At 43.2% G+C, this 20,665-nt stretch overlaps 1 protein-coding gene across 5 annotated transcripts in view; it reads right to left on the bottom strand.

The window, feature by feature from the left end:
* TNS3 (tensin 3) overlaps positions 1 to 20,665 on the bottom strand; it is a 1,168,488-nt gene that overhangs the window by 151,274 nt on the left and 996,549 nt on the right. For all 5 annotated transcript variants that reach the window (XM_069613336.1, XM_069613334.1, XM_069613335.1 and 2 more), the window contains 2 exons: positions 10,102 to 10,228; positions 9,925 to 10,008 (listed from right to left, as the gene is read on the bottom strand). In XM_069613336.1, the coding sequence (XP_069469437.1) occupies positions 9,925 to 10,008; positions 10,102 to 10,228 (211 nt within the window). The remainder of the gene's footprint in view (positions 1 to 9,924; positions 10,009 to 10,101; positions 10,229 to 20,665) is intronic.

Below are 20,665 nucleotides of genomic sequence, written 5' to 3'. Positions count from 1 at the left end.
CACAAAGAGCCACTGAATCGAAGAGAGCCCATAGCTGCCAAAGTCCTTCCCGAGTACTGCTGCAGGAGCCCACCAGACGTCCTCACTCTTGTCCCCACGACTGAGGCTCAGGAACAAGGGTCTGCTTGGCTGTAGCAAGACGGGGATCCAGCTGGACAACTTTTCTTCAAAGCAGCGGTACTTTCTGGGCTTGGGGTAGTTACATTCTAGCTTAAGTCGTGCTTTCTCACTAGCGAAGTGCACTTGCTTAAATGAGTTGATTCCAAGTCCACTTGAACAGGCTTAACAGCTTGTGTTCCTTCAGTGATCTTTTTTGAACTATCTGACTTTGTGAAATACATTTATCCAAGAAGCGTATCAGAACCTTCGACTATGTCCAATTGACTTTGGCTGTCCTGGCTCCCCAAAGGCACCCTTCTGATCCATTGACTTTGGCGTTGCTTGTCCCTTCATAGGTTGCAAATTGTTGAATACTTTTACTGTTGGGAAAGGCTTACCTACATTTCATTAGATGATTCAAACTGCCTTCCTGTTATAAGAAAGTATGTCCTAACCTTTTTATTTCCTTAAACTCTTCCTTCCTGAAAACCAGGGTCTAAGAAGTATATTGGTGTTTATGATAAATGCAATACTATCCTTGTTATTGAAGTCACTTCAGGGTGTAGGAGAAATGTGTTAGCATATCCAAAGAGTATTCACCAACTTTATTAACTTTGTAAAGTGATTGCAAAGTTTGCTTGACTGTTAACAAACAATTGCCTTTTTAAAAATGCTTAACTAAAACGTATGTTCAAAGAAATATATTTGTAACTGAAACCTTGAGAGTGTAAGTGTTACTTGGATTGACGGATTTCATCTGTGCAGCTCTAAAGCTCACATTTACCCCTCTTTATCCATCCTGCGGACTGTCGCAGGATGGAGCAGTGAAAGAATAATGGTTACTTGCATGGGACATTTCTTTTCATCTTCGCCATAGCATCAGAAATAGTAATTAGTATCCCTGAGCTCCTCTCATGCAATGCACAATGTCTGCACAGAGGGCCCCAAAGGCTGCCTCTAATGCAGTGTCTCACTGTCAGAAGTTTATTACCTGACTAATGAATGAAACAATGGAGCTTCAATTAGCATGGAGACTCCACAAACAAAGAAATAGTTATCCCTCCGTGAAAGGGCTACATACTGGTCCTCTGTTCCCTCCCTCTGTGGGCTGAAGAATAGCTCTCACATCCGTCTGCCTGGTTACCAGCAGAAGAGATGGGAGGAGGGGGGAGAAGGGTGAGCGGGCTCGGGAAAAGGGGCAAAGTGTGTCCAAAGGGCGCAGCCTTTCACTACAGGAATAGTCTGTAAATAAACGTGCAGGCAATTCTGTCTCATCACGTCTTTCACACCAAAGAATGATTTAGTTCGCTTCAGTAATGTACTTTCTGATGGACATGATCTACCGCCTACAACATTCAATGCTTTGAAAATACCTTTAGACGCAGCCCCCGGATGAAGAAATGGTTGAACTGGCTTTGTGCTCGGCACAGCCACAGCAACATGTGGCATAGCAGGTTCATATACTCACATACTTTAGATCCACCCAATGTCCCTCGCGCCACGGAGGCCAACACGAATTGTATTATAGCCATGAAATAAAAAAACACCGGGCAGGCTGTGAAACAGCACAGGATTGCAGTCATTTGCGAGCTGGTAAGGATGAGCCTTTTGTGACAGATCAAATACATCAGAAATAACGTAACCGAAAGGTAAGTCATGTCCTTTTCTAATGCAGTGTTTTCCCAAACATCTAGACCGAGACTACCCCGACCCCTCTACAGGCCCCCACTCGGAGAAAAAAACCAAGTGCTGGTTGAGCCCCACCAAATGCTGGAAATGCAATGTTATCCAGTTGAGGTGGCCTCAGCCCACCATTTTGGCAACCAATTGCACTCCAGAATATTCCCCTTAGGCCCTGTGTAATGTATATTTTTCCTTATTATTTCACAGCCACCCACATCAGTATCATACAGCTGGATCGGGGACACTAGACTGCCAGAACACATATATAAAAAAAATAGACAACTAGAAAGACCAGCCATCCAAAACGGGCTAAACAGTTCAGGAATTACATCTTAGCATGAAAAATACAGTGATGGTAAAGTGGCTGCCTGACAGTTGTCCAGCAAGGAAACACCCCAATGCAATGGAAATATGGCCGTCTGAGCGCCTGGTTGAGTGATCACGATGCCTTCAGGAACCTCACTGTTCATTGGGTTCTATGGTGAGGGCCAGCACAACCAACAAGCAGCTGGACTCCGGTCAGTATCCGTAGGAGACCCATAAGCTAAGTGCCCTCTTTGCATCAATGTGATGAAATGTCTCTTGTAACCTCAAAGAACACGGAGGAGGGAAGAACGCAACAAGACGCATCTTTTGATATGGCTAAAGCTCAAATACCTCCTTTAAAAGGAGGCTGTACTCTCAGAGTAAATTATTCCTTGTAAAATACCCGAAAAGTAGGGTCCACACCAGGCACCTGCGGGCTTGCACACACATATATAGGATCGATAGCCACCAAGAACATAGGCTTCTTGGCGACGAGCTGCAGAGGAGAAGAATGCGTTAGCTAAAAAGGAGGCACCATCAAAAATGCACACATCAAGTTCAAGTCCCAAGACGGAACAGAAGGTTTCATAACAAATGAATTAACTAAGCCATTCATAAAATACATGACACCAAGAATCTTCATATATGAACCCTGTTTGAGGGTCCACTTGACAATGAAAATAGATAGCTAAATGGTCATTAAATGTGACTATATATTACATCCACTATTAACAGCAATATTAGCCAAAACAGCTGTGGGGTAACAAGGGGTCAAAATCCTTATTATGGCACCAAACAAAGAACCGTTTCCACTGGTAGAGGTGGCATCACCCAGGAGATTCACGGAAAAGTTGCAGGATTGGTACCCCTGCCTCTCAATAGCCATGAAGATACAAACGGGCCCGGGTTGGTTGAAGGATCTATCCCCTTAGAGATCACAGATGATTCTGCCTTAAAGAGAACTTCCATGGCAGATTGAGGCTTAGAGACAAGGTCACCATCTTTAACTTCACCCTCAGCAGGAATTGTGTTTAAACACATTAAGGTCAAGGGAAAGGCCAGTGACCACCCCCCTATTTTGCAAACAGGAAGTACTATGAATACCAGCCGTTCTGAGATGAAGGGAAACCAGTACCAGGGGAACCTCCGTAAAGAAGGTTTACAAACTACTTGTCTTAACATTTGGTCCTAAGGAAATTCCAAATAGGGTTGAACGTGGATTTGATGGGGACATTCCTGGAATGGAAGGCAGTATCCACAGAAAAACTATGTTCAGGACTCAGGTTAAAAAACTATCAAAGAGCGAACATGTGTCCGATTCACGAATCCCATGTCATTGAAAGGTTTGGTGGTGGATGGCCAAATATGCACACACTATGTTCTATTGCAAGAGTGGTACCAAACAGTGACCTGGAGGCATACTAGGAGGCTGCATGGATTACTCGCTGGAAGAACCTGCAGCACGTAAACCCCTTTCCCACCTGAAGCAGTCTAGCTTCTTAAAATTACCTCTCTGGAACTATATTGCGGATTCCATTGTTATTCGATCATACAGTCAAGCCTGGGAATGTCTTATCGAGGATGAGTGTCAATGTCGTGTGTTTCAATGAAAAAGATCAACGCAACTTGTGGTTTTTGTTAATGCTCAAATAGGGGTTTCAACAGAGATCCCAGGATCACCAAAGGTATTGATTAACCAAAAGGTTATAATCATGCCCTCACCCCTCACTAATGATCAAAGATAAGGTGTATTAGATTTAAAAAAAACATGTTGCCACCAGCCCAGCAAAAGCAATTGTCCCTGCAGTTAGCTTTCATGGCTGGATTTCCTCTACACGCTCATTCCAATTCCATTAGTGGACATAGGTCACCTGCCTTATCCATTGTCCTCTATTCAGAAGTGCTCAGATGCACCATGTTTCATACCTTTCACTGTACCCTTCAGAATCTTTCAGGCAGCTTACACTCACTCTTCTGGGCATCTACTCTTCACTCCTGCACTCTACTTACTCTCCCTCTCCTTCACTCTTTCTGTACCTCTCTTGCTATCCTTAGTCTCCTCATGGCTTCACCTGCCCAACCCGTGCCTGGCAGCTTTGCAGGGTCCTCTCTTTCTTGCATTCCTCAATGTCTTCATCTTCTCCTAGGCAACATGAAATGCTCCCTCTTCCTTACTGCAGGCAACTTTCACTGATGCACCCCTTTATTTTGCAACTTTCACTGCTAGTCTTTTAAGGTCGAAGTGTATCTTTTTCTGTACTACTCTTTTTTGACATTTCTCCACTGTGTCTTTCCCTTATTCGTTCGCTCTCTGTTCTGCCTTCTTATGCTCTTGCAGTCATTCTTCCTCTTTCCTTCATGCCTTATTTTGACCTCTCTCCTATAGAGAGTGCACTTCCTTCTCGGTTTCCTTACACTTTTGACTGCTCCTTGATGAGGATGCACTGTTACTCGCCGTGGCAGCACCTAGACACTACACTCTGTACAGGAGAAATATCAATGGTCACAAAACACACACTTGCATTGTCCTTTCTCTTGCATTCTGTTTGGCTGTTCCCACTCTAATCCTATGGTAGCTGTGCTTGCTTCCTACCATTCCTCTCCTTTGTCTTTCTCTCCCCCATTCTGCTCATCGGCGAGGCACTAGTGCTTTCTGTGTTTCTCCTGCAGGGAGACTGCACTTTTACTGCCACCCGTTCTTGCAGTCATCTCTACCTCTATCTTACGCTTTGTTTTCTTACTCCTCCATCTTCCTCTGCCATCTGGGTTCTTCCAGTAACCTTTCACGCCTGGCAGTGCAGAGCTCGAGGGTTAAATCACAGGCCATAGCCACCATTGCGTAAATGAAAGCCAGTAACACCACCTCTACCCTTCCCCTATGCACCCTTATACAACAGGGAAAACAACTGCACTGAACATAATCCACGTAAGTCTCGGGAGGATAGCACAGGGGCAACGTGCTAGCCTTGGAAGCAAGACGACATGGAGCAACACAGGTTCGATCCGAGGGTACGCGCTTAGAAACATCTGGGTATTAAGCGTGTTATAAATAACCCATCATATCACAAACACCCACCAAATATAATAAACAGGATGAGCCAGATGTGTTTGGTAAAGTTCAATAACGTTTTCAATGTTCTTTGCACAGACAGTTGCACTTTGTGTTTGTAGCCGGAGTAGTAAAGGAAATACATGTACTGTATTGAGTAGTATCTTGAATGATAAATATTGGAACACAAATAAAAGGCTAACTATTGATAATACCCCACCTTCCAATATGAGGCAACAGAGTAGAGGTCTATAGACTGATTCTTTAGTATGGTGATGATAAATTAATGGAAGATGGATTAAGGCACTAGATGGCATATCTTGACTGTGTGCCCATGCTTGCTCGAGCAGCAATACACAGCACTGTGCGCGGAGCCAGCCACAGGCACTCACAGGATGGTATGATTGAGAACTGGAGTTAATGTCAAAGATATTTTACTGTAACCACAGGAACCGCATTTCTAACTCTGCTCTGCCATCACGTATTGTTCAAACACTGGGCACTGAGCCACATCTCAAAACCGTAAACACGGCTCAGCACGAAGATGAAAAGGAAGCCTAGACAAATTGTGGTGTGACAGATATATGAACTTCTGTCGTGAAGTCTTTTCTGGATGAGGAATAAACACAGCCAGGACATCAGAAAATAGATCCTACGGCTTTTTCATGGGAATTTAACCCCAGAGGGCTTAAAATGTCCTCGATCTGAACCCATGAGGAGAAGCACATTGTCTTGCATACATACACACACACACGAGGAGGAAACGTAAGCGCAATGCTTCATCTCAATGGCGTAACATTCATCTTAAAACAAGGCTGGGTTTCACCATACACCTTTAAAGTGGATTTTCCATGTTGTATTAAGTTTGTTCTTTAGAATTGCGCATGACACAATTCCCCCTCAAACCGATAAGGCGCACGAGATAGAAACCGAGGTTTCATAATGTAGAAAGTAAGCATGTTAGATCCTCAAAGGCGGCTGACCAGCAGTAGATCATTTTAGTTTGCTTCCAGTGGGATGCCTAGATGGCAAATATTTAATTGCTGGACTAGTTGGTTGGCTTAATAGACATTCGCCAACATTGTGGATGTACTGAAAACAGTGTATTAGCAGCATGGCACACTCTGTGGCCATACTAGATGCCACTACCTCACAACTCCTCCCCAATTGTGAACACCTACATCGGAGGTGAAAATAAGAGACGTGGCTGAGCCAAGCATAGCAGGAGGATGTTGGGAAAAGAAAAGGTACTCATAGATCTAGACTCTAGGGGTGCTGGGATAACAAAATACATTAGTAGACCCAGAGCTCCAGGAGAACTCCAGGCAATAGTGCTCTCGCTACTTTCTCTACCCATCTTCCCTTCACAGTTGTTCCAAAGGGATTACCAAGCAGGGAATGCTGGGAAGATGGGGACAGCTTTAGTCATGTTTAGCCTCCAACGATGAAATAAAGCATAGTCCAAAAGGGACGATTGCCTTATGAGCTACGCAGCCATATGTGAAGCTTGAACACAATAAACCTACTTGGGAAAAGGGGGAAAATCATATTGTGGCCCTGATGTGCAGCATATCCCTGGCCGCGGAATCATGTGTCCACTGTGGGCAGTTTCAAAAATCAGAAAGTGAATGCAGCGCCAGTTATTGAAAGTCAAGTCCATCTTAAAAAAAGGGTAGGCCAAAACGCAAAGGAGCAATAGAAAAATTAATAGTTACTCACCGTAGTGACTAACGTACTCTTAGTCCATAGTCCCCTTGCCTCTATACTGTATGGGCGTCCACCGCAAGGGACCCCCATACAGTATGGAGGAAAGGGGACATGACGTAAGAGTACGGCATGGCTGGCATGATGCTGCTTTGCCGTGAACATGTCCAAATGGGGCAATCCACGAGAAGCATTCATTAACCCATGAGAAATTTCACTGCGTACATTCAAACAATCTTAACAGAAGACTGGGTAGCAAAAATACCAGCCCATTTGAAAAATCTATCTGCTTAAGGCCCGGGCAGGCCGTTTATGTTGAGGTAACAAGCAATATGGTTAGTGGGTATCACACTTATGTGTGCGACCTGCAATGATCCCAGATGTAGTTTTCTTTAAGTCAATTCAGCAATGACTCAGTTAGTGATAAGGAAAACATCATAAATAATGGCGGATACGAAGGTGAAGAGGAATCTCCTAAACAGGAACAGTCTGATGTTTCTTGGAAGACCCTCCCTTTCCTCAACCTTGAATGCTGAAATATGTCTAAAAAGAAAAAAGTTTGATCTAAGGAATACCAGAAGCACCAACAGTCCAATTGAGTCATCTTCATATCTTCACATCCTATTAGGGTTGGAGGTATGCCAAACCAAATGACACATTCTTGACCATCTGCCTGCCCCCAAAGATGGATTCCATCTTTACTGCGACACATCATTACATCAGTTCTGAAAGGATCTGAAGACCAATCTCTAAGATTCTTCTTACCACTGATGACATCTCCTGCACACACAACACCTCAGGCTTACAGATCGCAATCCCCCAACCGCCTTCCCGAAACGGAACTATGCACAAAATATTTAATTGTTCCGAACTTTGGCTTCTCCTGCTAATGAGATCATCTGAATATTGCATAGCACTCTGTTGCTCACCAGCCAGTTTGCTACATATTGAAATTACATTTTAAAAAGTGGATGGTTTGTGGTCTGTAGCTTGGCCTGAGGTTTCCAAAAAGATGGTCTGATCCCTATTCCACAGTAGTGAGCAAAGCCGCCCCAGGGCATCAAGGAGTCAATGCCAGAAGGGAGACGGAACGGAGCAAATCATTCAAGCCAGATGGAGCAGCCCTGCAATGACAGAAATGTCTACAGATTCCGCCCAACCCACCAAATGTCTAAGTAATGGATCCCACAGCCTACGGAACAATTTCGGAGAAATAAGTAGACAAGCATTTGGTAAAATGAACACAGAAGAAACGCTTTCTGGATTCTCAAACTTCAGCAAGTCAAAGGCATGCATGAGAGTGCGTGCAAGCCTAAACTCAAAATCCACTAAGTAGGACAAAAAAGTGTTCCTGATCTCTACTGTAGCCCATTGCATGTAACGTTTTCTCACACTCACATTGTGTCTCGATCCCTGATCTGCATAACATACCTGCTCTTTGTGTAGTCCACATTACTTGTCCACTTTTTAACCAATCATATTCCTACAACCTACACCAGGATGTGCAAGATGAAGGCGACATCTGGTTTAGGTGACAGGGAACTGGAAGACATCCCCAAAAGCAAGCACATTGTATTCAGTGGAGTTCCCTGCAGGTACAACATGACGACTTAAACATGTAACCTCTAATGTAGAAGAAGCTTCACATCCTTCAGGGGAAAAAACACAGAAATCTTGGGTGGTAAGATTCATTATATAATTATAGTTAAATATAATTATATTTGATTTTTTATAACACGCTTGATACCAAAGAGGTTTCAAACATGTGTTGCTCTGTGTCATCTTGCTTCCAAGACCAGCGCATTGCCACTGAGCTATACTACCTGTGCCGATAAAAGAAAACTAGCACCAATGAAGTATTTTTATCAGAACACACAGAAAAAAAGGATTTAGCAGAGATCCCAGCATTTCACGATCAGGTGAAAATAGTGTAACAGGGTGCTTGGCAAACAGACCGACAGATAGGAGTTATTTATTGCATGTCTACTAATCCGACACTGCTTTAATCTGCTAAATTATAAAGATGAGATTCCTGGGGGCTGGGAAGTAAAGGAAACTGTTACACTTATGTTTCTTGCATGGCTGTAGGCATGTGTGTTTTCAAAAGATCTGATCATGCTAATGTGTGTGCAAGGATATGCAAATGCTGAGGGCTGATCATAAATATTTAGTTCTGCAATTGCAGAGACACTGCTGTCTAAATATCTATGGGGTTTAAAGAGGCATTTTTATTTCCATATGTCAGACTCCTCACCAGAGAAGTAATATCAGTTTAATGCACACTGTCCTATGATACAAGGTTTGACAATTTCCCACACAAAAGAGATGTGCTCTCTGTCTAAATCATGCAGGGAATGAGAATTGCACTTCAGGCTTTCTTCCAAAGCCATGCAATGGCATAAAGATAAGTGGTAGTTTACGCTCCACAAACACCAACGCAGTGGCCCCTAAACATCACCCTGTATGGGAAAGCAAACTTTCCTTCTCAGATGTGAAACTTCTAGAGTATCAAGATGAGACTTAACCTCACAAACCCTGTTTTATGGAACACTGGAAGATATTGTTATCAAGAGATCAATAACACACCTTGGCAGGGCACCAACCACTCCCCCCTCAGAATTCCAGACAAGTAAATGAGTTGCTATGTGTGTGACGTGCATAACTTTCTTTTTTAATTCCCCTATATCGACATGAAGCATGCATTGCAGATCACAGAATGTTAAATATGTATCCAGACCCATCCTCTAGATTTGTGCAGCAAGAGATAAAACAAACCAGCAACATACTCATGCGTCACCCTCCTTTCTCACATTTTATGAAAAGGGGCTTGATCAGGTCACGTCAAATAAGGTAACATGAGCTTATCCACCAAATGTCAAGCTTCTCCCAACTACTTAATGTTATTCTCCATTATCATCTTCATGATTTTGTCAACTGTGTCCCAGTGCCACAACATCAAAAGGGTCAGATGTAACTGTAGCAATAACAACGGGTAGTGTTCTTATTTATCACCTTGAAAGATGCTGCCTCTGTGTAAGACTGAGAACAATGACAGGTTAAAAGCATAGTAATAATGTTCCTACCATGGCTTGTTCGATACATCTCAGATGAGTTAAACATTGGTTGCCCCAACAGAGTCATCGGAAGGTAACCGGAAGGGATTTTCACTACAGAGGAAACAAAGCATCACTATATAAGTCAACTGTTCAAAAAGTCAAGGTCAATGCAGCAAATTATTTGAATCACAATTGTTTTCTTACTATACGGGGTCTCTGGTGACACAGGAAAGGCTGGGGTGGGTGGGACAGAGTCATTTCCATTTTTTGTTGGAGAGAAGATGCTTGAATCTACTTCATCACGACTGCTTTGGTAACCACTGATGTTCATCTAAAATTAGATTAAAAAGTCCATTAGTCAACCGATCAACAGTAGTGGAAGAAGCCAAACACATCTTTAGTGACTGTCTGAAATGCAATGGACGAACTTAAAATGAATCTTTAGTGATGAGAATTTCAAGTGTACACCAGAAGTGAGACAACATTGGTATATTTGGTTATTAGACGTGGGGGAGCAGACAGATCTTTTCTGGTTAAATCACTCTTCATGAATTTATATCATGTTACCAATTAGGATTCATTAGGCTAGGGAATAGAGTCTATGCCGCAGGTGTAGAAAGGAGAGGGGGAGAGAGGGAGAAGGGGAAATTAGATAGGACTAAGATGTACTTTTTGGTTGAGGAAAGAATACCGAAGGAACAAAACTTGGTTGACGATTAAAGCAAATTAGTGATAATACATGTGACCTACTCTCAAAAAGATATACAGCCTGAGCATATGTTCATGCTCCTCATTGATTGACAGGTAAAGACATGAGGCAAACGTTGGCCAATGAATAGATCAAGCATGTCAGTGATTTAAATCCGGCACTCACCCAAGTCAACGCCTGGCAATTAATGCACAACTGAAATCCTTATTTATTTTTGTGTCTAAAAGTTCTTTATTCTGAATGATATACCACTTATATCACACCCCTCTCTTGGAACCCCCCCCCCCGGTCACACTGAACCAGGAATCAGGCTGGTTTGCAAAGTTAAAATATTTATGTATTCACAATTTAATCACACTATGTTTTAATGGGTACACAATAATCACCAATGAGGTGATGCACACAGAATAATCTCTTTAATGCACAACGAGTAATTTGAGCAAAACAATTAGCACAGAAATGATACTTTTGTGTGTGTGTTCAGATTAGATAGCACTGTGGTTACTGGTTCCCCCTGCACATCCCTCAACCCCCTAATAGACAATGTAAAGAGATAGGAGAGAGAGCAGGTTTCAGGAATGGCAGAATTCAAACAAAATATCAATCCCACTTTCCCCCCAGCAAACACAAGAGAGAACGGAATTGACTGGCAAGCTGTCAGAATGGTTTTAAAGTTATCTTAAAATTGACTGGGCAAAAACGCTAAATATGGTCTAAATTGCTGAAATTGTATAAATTCGTATGGGAGCCGCTTTGGATAGTTACACACAAACACTAGCAATGATTTAATACTAAGAAACAATGTGAAATCTTAAAATTAAGGTCGGAAGCAATCAAAAGCAGTTTTACACGTGTCAGAATTTCCCCAAAACGAAATTCGCGGCAAACTTTTCACTCCGTGATAACGGGAGAACTATATGGATTTGGAATGCGGTTTTAGATGTGAATTAAAGCTGTGGATGTTAGCTACAAGCAGAAGTTGAAATTTTGTTTTGGGGAAGTTATGAACGTTTTATTGGAGGTCGTTGTTCGAGACAGGCGCAAGAATGGGAAACAGGAATGCACTTTTAAAAGACAAATGGGACTTCTTACACTAGATTATGACTATAGAAAAAGAGAATGCCACACATGAATCTCCACAGTTCCTGGCCAGGGAACCCTTCACGTGGTGGATACTCAATTTCTTTCTGGAATTCACTTTAGTTACTGAACACTAATGACTTATGATTTTAGAATACAAATAAGAAACTCAGCGCAAGAAAAGTTCTGATAATTAAAAAATACTCCTAACAATATCAGTTTCTGAAGACGAGAGGATGGGTTTAAGATGGGGATTAACTATGGACTGTACATATGCTAGTGACACAGTTCTATCTCTAGATACTCACTAAATATGCTTTGAACGGAAACGTCAGGATTCTGGTCCGTCAAGATTTCTGGTCAGGGAAGGGAATCTGGTTCTGGGATAGACAGCTGGGCACATCGGATTGGACTGGGTCTGTTCACAGCACGTCACAGGACTGAATTGGATCTTTTGGTTCTGATGATAATAATTTCACCAGGCAAGCAGTACAGCACAGCCCGGCTGTCTTTTGGCTCCCCTTAGGTTTCTGGGGTTGGTTCTGGTTCTGGAAATTTAAGGCCTAGCTGAAAATGGCTCTGCTATGTAATGGGCCTTTCTGCTTTACCAAGTTTCTGGAGTCTGGAGCAAGTAAGATGGGTAATTCTGCAGCAGGGTGCTCCGTCAGCATTCAGATAGTGGGTGAATCTGTCCGTCTTCTTGAGTCCTGAGCGGTCTCTATTTATGCTATCAGAAGGGGGTGTGTATGGGCTGGTTTATCCTAAGCGTGCCCCTTTGACAGGGATTGTTCAGGCTCTCCTCTCCGCCTTGATAGGAGGAAAAAAACAGTGTGTCACCTTTCTGGTGTGGGTTTATGAGGCTTAGAGTCCACCTCCTTGAACACAAAATCTACTTTTGGCACAATCCATATTTACACAGGCGCAACCTCTATAACAATCACCTATACAGATTACATATTTTGTGTGGCAGCTACTCCTCAAAACCCTGTGGCTGTGAGAGCTTGTGTCTGCTTTTCACTGAATTTTGCCCTTTTGATCAGGAACACAATGTTCAATTTATCAGCAAATTTCTACTAGTGTGTGCGTATAACATGAGCATAAGTGTACAAGGTTTCATACTTCTAGCAAAAATACATTTGATGTAAACTCACATTTTCTGTTGTTTCCTTACACAATATGTCACACGATCTTGCTGCCTCTTAAAATGTCCAGCTAAAATTTAGATTGACAAATATGTTATTTTTGTATTTTTAACAATTTTAAGTGGTAAGTTATATGTATTTAAACAACATGTTCTTTGTGAATCTTTAGCCACAGATGGCTGTTGGGGTCCGCCTCTTTCCGTCTCCCTGCAGTTCAAAAGCAGTCTTCTCCCTGTTGTTCCTGGCAGAGGACATTTACGACCCTTCACACTTAGCATTTCCTTTAGCTGGAGGATGTCCATGGTTTACTTCCCCACTGCAGACCAAATTCTTCCCCCGCGCTATAATCATCACTTAGGTTTGATTTCCTGCTGGAGAGAAGCTGGAAGGCGAGCGGTTATTCCAGTTTGGGTGGCTTCTAGCCAGGCTTAAATTTAAATGTTAATTCTGTTGCATTTTTCCTTAGCTTAAAAACAAACCTGTGATTTCAAACTAGCAGTTAGAACACTTATTTCAGATTCTAAACCATGGGATTAACAATTACAACATAGGTTACTCTCAGGAACAGGCCACTTCGATTCCAAACATTTGATTTCAGTTTATACAGGTTTTAAAGTTTATCATGCAGGCTTCTGACAGCTGTCAATTAGGCGGCCGAGGGTACTGCACCCAGATTTTGACAGATTCCACAGGCAGAAACATTTTGCTGTGGATGTTTTTGATACTTTCAGCTTTTCAGGACATTGTAAATTTACAATGATTTCTTGAACTTCGTGAATTGTAGCACCCAGCAAGAATTCTGGATGTTTGAGGGTGTTTTGTACCGGAATTCTGCAGTTTCAGAAACAAAGAAAGGATTTAAAGCAAGATTTTGGATTTCTTTTAGCAGAGCACTGCTTTTCTCTCTGTACTCCATCTTCACATGTTGTGGAGCCCAGTGACATATTTCAGGAGTGAGATCTCTGTTCCACCACTGACAACATGCGTGGTAGATTGGGCAGCCATCTTTTTGTGCTTTGCAGAGTGCGATTTTCAGAGGTTTCGCCGCGCACAAGGGTTTTGTGGCCATTTTGATGTTTCTGGCACCATCAGAACACAGTGATGCCGCATGGCAGAGCAAAAATGGGTCAAGACATCCCACAAGCAAGGCTCTCAATGAACATTCTTGGGTTTGGATTCAAAGTAAAACATGTTCAGGGTGGTGGCCAATTAAGCAATTGTGTGGCAGAGTTAAGTAAAATGAAATGCATCCAAAGAGTTCTAAGAGTCCTCCTAGATCTCTGCTGGTCTTAAGCTTTAAATGGTCCAATTTCCAGGCCACCCTCCGTTTTCATGATTTACTTCAATTTTTGGGTTGTGAGTAACCTGAGGGCGTCTTCACTTCTTTCCCCAATATATATTCCTCCCAGGTGGTCAGGGAAAAGCAGTCGCCATCGTATCCTGACCATAGGGGTGGATATACCAGGGAAGATCATCTCGGTGGAGGAGACTTGGGGGGATGGGGATGAGGCACCCTTAGGTGAGACATGATATCCACCATTTCCCTTTCACCCTGAGTCCATTGCCCCCCAAGCCTTTATAGGCTGCGGTCAATCCCTTTCCTACTTTCCCTGCAAATCAAACCCTAAAACAGACCAGTTGTATACTGGGACGAGGAAGAGATTTGATAGACATTCATACAAACACCAGTTATGTACTGGAACGAGGAGGAGGCAATTTAGAGTACTACTGAACTTCCAAACCAGCAATGAACAGTCTAGTCTCTTGTTTTATCATCAGCCTAGTTGGAGGTTTAAAAGCAGGAAGGGTGAAGAACATGGAGGCAGCTGTGGAAGCAGGTATCCGGAATGTGGGACGAGTGAAGACCTCTCCAGGAAGGCAGCGATGCAGACGAGTGCTGGAGGAACCAGAGAAGATGCAGAGTTTATGCAGTGGGAAGCGCGGCTAACGGAAGCTGGAGGCCGGTGGCAGCACGTGGAAAAGGAACCGGGTTGAGCAGGAGAAGCTGCTGAGTGAGACCCGAGCTGCAAGGGACACATCACTGACGGGAGCGTTGCCATGGAGAGCCGCTGCTTAGACGTAGCGAGGAGCTGCACGAGAGAGGGGACTTGTGACAGATGGGAGCCTCGCTGGAATGCCGTAAGAACTGACCAGCGAATCAGCCTAGAGAAGGGGACACCGGGCCGGCAGGCAAGTTTGTAAGACTGATAAGAAAGCTACTGAATGCTGATATAAATGAAAGAAAACACTTTGATGAAAATAAGTCTCTTGAATACCGATTAAAGTGAAAGCAAGCATTTTGATGAAAATAAGTATTTTGAATATGGAGTTAGATGGAAGCAAGTACTTTGGAACTTCGAATACTGATTCAAATGAAAGAAAGTATGGTTGAATACTGTTATGAATGTAAGTTGTTTTTTGGAATCACACAAGGTAAATAAAGGGAGTGTGCAAGGATTGGCAAGAGCCACAAGTTATCACTGTGAAATGTGCAGATTAAGTGAACAAGCATTGGCAAATGCCATAAAAAGGAACTGTGTAAATTGTGAGAATAAGCATTGGCAAGAGTCATGAGAGTATGTGAAAGTGCAACAAGCGAATGGTGGCAAAACAAGCAATGATAAAGCATTATAAGGATGTGGAATGAAAAAAAGCCAAGCACCACTGCAGAGAAAAGACCCTGCCAACGTGCGGGAGCAAGTAAGGTGTGTCAGTTGCGTCACCTGTAATGAGTGGGCCATCTGTTCCAACTGCGTCTAGACTGAGTATACCCCTTTATGAAAAGCCAAGTAAAGCACCACACAGAAGCTTGTGATTGATGCTAAAAGGAAACCTTGTGTAATGTGAAAGAAAGGCACTGAACCCTCAGATATTGGTGACAAGCAACCAAGACAGAAGAGCTTGGAAGGATCCCAGGGAATTGTGTTGGAACTGTTGAAAGACTTGAAAACCTGGGGAAAGGAAATCCTTTTTGGTACTGTGAACTATTTGACCTTTGGGGAAGGGAAATCTTTTGACCAAGAGCTGGACGAAGCTCTGAACTTTTATTTGAACACTTCATTTTGAGACGGACATCCCTATTCATTGTACAGAAACCGATGCAAGGGCAAGTATAGGTTTTGGACACAGACAATTTGCTTTGGGATTCCTGACACAGACTCTCCTTGGCTTTATTTAGGTAGGGAACTCCCACCTTAGCATAGGGAAGTTAGGCCTTTTTCCAACCTTTTTTATTTTAATAAAGGTTTGTAGCTCAAACGTTCAGTGCATTGTCTGTGTCTCATTCATGATGCCTTCCCAGGGTTCAGACAAGTATTTCACAGCCTCTTTGTGCGTCAACCAGTTTTAGGGCTTTTTCATCCACTTCGCAATAGGCAGTCGAGCTTCATGCGTTCAGAGGCTTATCCCTTGGCGTTCAGAAGCTTGTCCTTCAGACTGAGTAACTTAGCCCTAGATCCTTCCTCGTTGGTGCCAGGCCACATCTGCCACAAGCAGAAGTAACCATCTTGTATCTCCTGAATCCTCCCACCAATTTAATCCTTCCAAACCCTAATGGCTCACTTTACACTTCATGGTGGATTGCAAGGGAATTGGTATTTTTATCCTTCCCAGGATTCCTCTTTCCATGAAGTGTGGTACATCAGTGGCATTTAGGGATGGAGCCCAAAGTCGATACGTACAGAGTCTGCAAACTAGAACTACACATTCCACCTCATGTAATATACCCAGGAGAAAGAGGTCATTTTACAGTGCTACGTACTCCATTCCCCAAGTCTCCGCCCTTGAGTCAGGCCTGTTGGGATCCAGAGTACAATTGGTCATTGACAGCTGAACTCTGGCTGTAATCCCTTGTGTACCAGAAGACACAATTCCAAGAAAGTGAGCTGCACCATGTAGAGTATGAAGTTATTTTCATGCTGCATGTCTCCAACTGTCAGATTCACACAAGAGGGTGGGTATAGTTTGTACGCCAGTTGATTGTTTGGTAGTCGTGTTTAAGAGGGATCCAGTATTGTTTCGGTCCTTAGTCTTAGTGGGATTGCTGTGTCAATGTTGATGTCCCAATTTCTTGCATGGGGGAACCGGCTCCCAGGTACCCCGTGTTTTGTTCTTCCTTTTAATAATTCACATTCCCAAAATAGCCAACAATGTTGTCCATAAAATATGTCTTCGATCCGGAAATTGGTTTGTTACAAGACGACTTTCCACCAGATGCCATGCTCTTAAATAGCTATTCATATGCCTCTATAAGGAAATGCAGTATTGCATGAGCCCTTTGTTATAGAAGATAACAAAACCTTCCCCAATAGCACCATAGAAATTGTGACCTGGACAAGTTGCAGGTAGCTCAAGTTAAGTTGCAAATTATTACACACCTTGCAAAGGCTGCAGAAGTAGAGTTTGGCGGGCCAAGCTCGTCTGTGGCCGACCCGGGCCAAGTGACTGGCTTGAATCGAGTCTCAAGCCACTGCTGGCCAAAACACTGGCAGCCTGCTTGCGCCGCAAAAACAAATGAATTCCAAACCAAACCACACCAGAAAGAGGCTCAAGTTGGCAGCAAACGCATGTAAAATGTGTATTATCAGCTGAACATCTGAATTAGAAATTCTTGGTCCTCAGTGATATTTCTGCATTTTGAAGGCTGAACACAAAAAAGACCAACTTAATTCTTCTGATTTTGTGCGGCTTCCAAAATGCCCAAATATCACTCTCTGAACGCACTCCTGCCTCTCCGACGCTGGCTGAATTTCTATGAAATCAGGGGGGTTTTATCCCAGAGCCCCCTCTCATCTCCTGCCCCCCTCCTAGCCCAGCACATTCCCCCTCACCCACCACCACTCAGACACTTTTACCCGCACCGGCACCCCTTCCCTTCCCAATCACAAACATTCTACCTCCTCTCCCACACAGACAGGCGCACACAAAATAACTTACCTCACTCCCATGACTTCTCTCCTAGCCATGCCGTCATCCCCTGCACGCCCTCGTGTGGCAGGGGCATGACCGTTTCATTTAGAAAGGTCAACAGCTGCGACACAAATAGGTTGCACAAATTCACATTTTCTGCAAATCATTCATAACACAAAGCTGCATGCATATCAAACAAGGACTACAGATACGCGACCTTGACACAATGGTTTGTATTTGTTGTTTTTGTTTTTATAAGTCTTGAGCCTGCCGTTGCAAAACCCAGAGAAGCACTTTTTGCACTGGCATTGTACTCCTAGTGTTTCATTTAGGAAGGTGAAAACACAACTACAATCAATGCTTTTGCTCAACAAAGATTTCTAAAATTGTTAAGGTATAATGTGTCATGTACTTGTTAATTCCATTCTATGAAACAGGGTCATAGATGGCACAGAAATCCCTCTGTTTTGAAGACAGTTCAAAGATTTTATTTATTCTTTGTGGGTTTAGGTCATTCCCTCCCTCTACCATTCTCATCTTGTTATGAACCTCCTCCCTAACCCAGGCATCCGTAACCCCCGGTTAGTGCTGCCAAATGTTAATCACTACTGCCCAACGCTGTCTTAACTACAGATAATTCCCCTAAATACTGGCAACCTAAGCTTCCCCTGGACTTCCCAAAGCCCTCTACTCTATCTAAGGGTTAGTGTTCTAAAGTAAACTGGGATAGTGACTTACACTGATTGGATTCAGGCAATTTTTGCACGAGCACTCTTCACCTTTCCCTCTCTTCTCGGACCACTCCCCTATCCTATTCGATATCAGCTCGATGTTTCACTACTCCTGATCTTTCCTCCACCCTTTGATCTTCTCTTCCCAATCTGCTTCACTACTTCTCTTTCCACTACTGCTACCCTCCTCCACTACTCCCGTCCGCAACACCACTACTCAAATGCCCTCATTTCACTCTGTACCATACAATTCAGTCACTCCTTACACTTACCTCTGTACTCACCCGACATCAAAGCACACACACTCACACTGCTGGACCACTTCCACTCCTATGTAAATTATTATTACTGTTTACTTTTTATAACGAGCCATGTGCCCGTAGGTCAAAGGGCGCATACAAAACAAACAAGAGTGGGAGCCTAGCAGTCAAACAGGAGGATTGGCAGGGGGAAACGAATTCAGTCTGGTTCAGTTGAACAGGCAGGTTTTTATGGATCTTTTAAAATGTGCCAGGGACATCCTTATGGAGAGGGGAGGGCATGTCAATCCTTTGGCGCTTGTACATAAAAACAGCCTATGCCAAATTTTGTCAAGTTTAAAACGTGGCTGTACCAGTGTATGGGTGTCATCAGTGTAATTTGTATATTGTACACCCAGGCTATCCAGGAGGTCAAGTAGGGCCTGATGTAAATGTTGAACAACGTAGGTGATGGGCATAATCCCTGTGGCACTCCATAGGTGGTGCTGATAGGCAGGGCCTGAACATTCTCAACAGCTACTCTTGATGTTCTTGGGCCTAAAAAGGATGCAATCCATTGTGTGGCCTTCTGAGTTCAGTGTGCGAGGCCTTCCAATCTGTTTGCAGGAGACTGTGATCAATAAGATCGAAGGCTATTGACAGTCCAATAACATCAACAGTGCTGGGTGATCCCTTTCCACATTTCCTGTGATGTTTGACTTGAGGTCCAATAGAGCTGTTTCTGTCCCATGCCTGGCTCAGAATCCAGATTGGCAGGTCCCTAAGATCTTATTACCTTCTATGAATCCCTGTAGCTGTAGATATGCAACTCTAGCTATGATTGTAAGACAGTATGGCACATAACTTATTGGCTTGTAGTTTTTTTGCCAAAGAGGGGTCCAGGGCACTCTTATTTAATAAAGGCATGATCCAAGCTTCCTTCAGGGATGATGGAACGATACTATTCCTGAAGGAGGTGTTCACCATCTTGGTGATCCATATGATATGATTTATGATATGATATGGGACAAGTACATCTAAAGACTCTTTAAAGATATTAGCTGGGCAGATATCACCCAAGCATCAGCTAGGTTTAAGTTAGGAGAGTATGGCAAGGATTTCTGCCTCAGTGCACTGTTGGAAATCAAATTTTGGTAATGTAAAGTTGGTATTAGAGGTGGTGGGGGTGTGTGAAAATCAGCCTCCAAGTATGTTTAAGCAAAGATGCTGATTGTCAATTGTCTGTTGGCGGCCGCTGATTTAATTAGCCAACTCATTCTGCACCTCCTGACACTATGCTGTGTCCCTAATGATGGAGGCAAAGAGACGGTTTGCTCTCGAACTCTTAGAATTTGAAAAAGCTTGGTGGAGCTAGATCTTGCACTATTAATTCTTGAGTTATAGGTCTTAATTTTTGTCTCTGTAATAGTGTGGTTAAATATTTGCACTTATATCCATGTACTTGCTCAGGGTGTAGGGGCTGGAGTTCTTAACGCTACTCCCGTTCTATGGCCCCTTTTTTTTCAAGCTTGTTTTATGCTGTTGTTGTCAAACCAAGAATGCTTTACATTCTCAGGTTTGATCTTTAACTTTTTCAGGTGCTAGCACCTCGGTGGTAGGTAGAGGTGATGGCACACAAAAGGTGATATACCAGGTCTGAGGGGTTGTCAAAGGATTCCAGTGGATCTAACTATCTGGTTAGAGGAGTTGAAAATGTGGTTGCAGTGACATTTTTTAAGTTCCTTCATTTTCTTTTTCTGTTCTTTGTTGTTTATCTAGCCTAGCTGGTGCAGTAGGTAAGAGTACTGTGGCATTGACCATAGCTTGGTCTGACCAAGGACATATCAGTGTAGTAATAGATGTACTTTGGAGATTGTGCCTTAATACCCAGTCTAGGATATGGCCTTCTCTGTGGGTCTGTTCTTCGACTAGTTGGGTGAAGCCAATGGCATCAAGAGA

This window comes from Ambystoma mexicanum, chromosome 5p (assembly GCF_040938575.1).
Source record: "Ambystoma mexicanum isolate Mex_15411 chromosome 5p, UKY_AmexF1_1, whole genome shotgun sequence".
Taxonomy (NCBI): domain Eukaryota; kingdom Metazoa; phylum Chordata; class Amphibia; order Caudata; family Ambystomatidae; genus Ambystoma; species Ambystoma mexicanum.
This window is presented reverse-complemented; position numbering and strand designations above follow the sequence as displayed.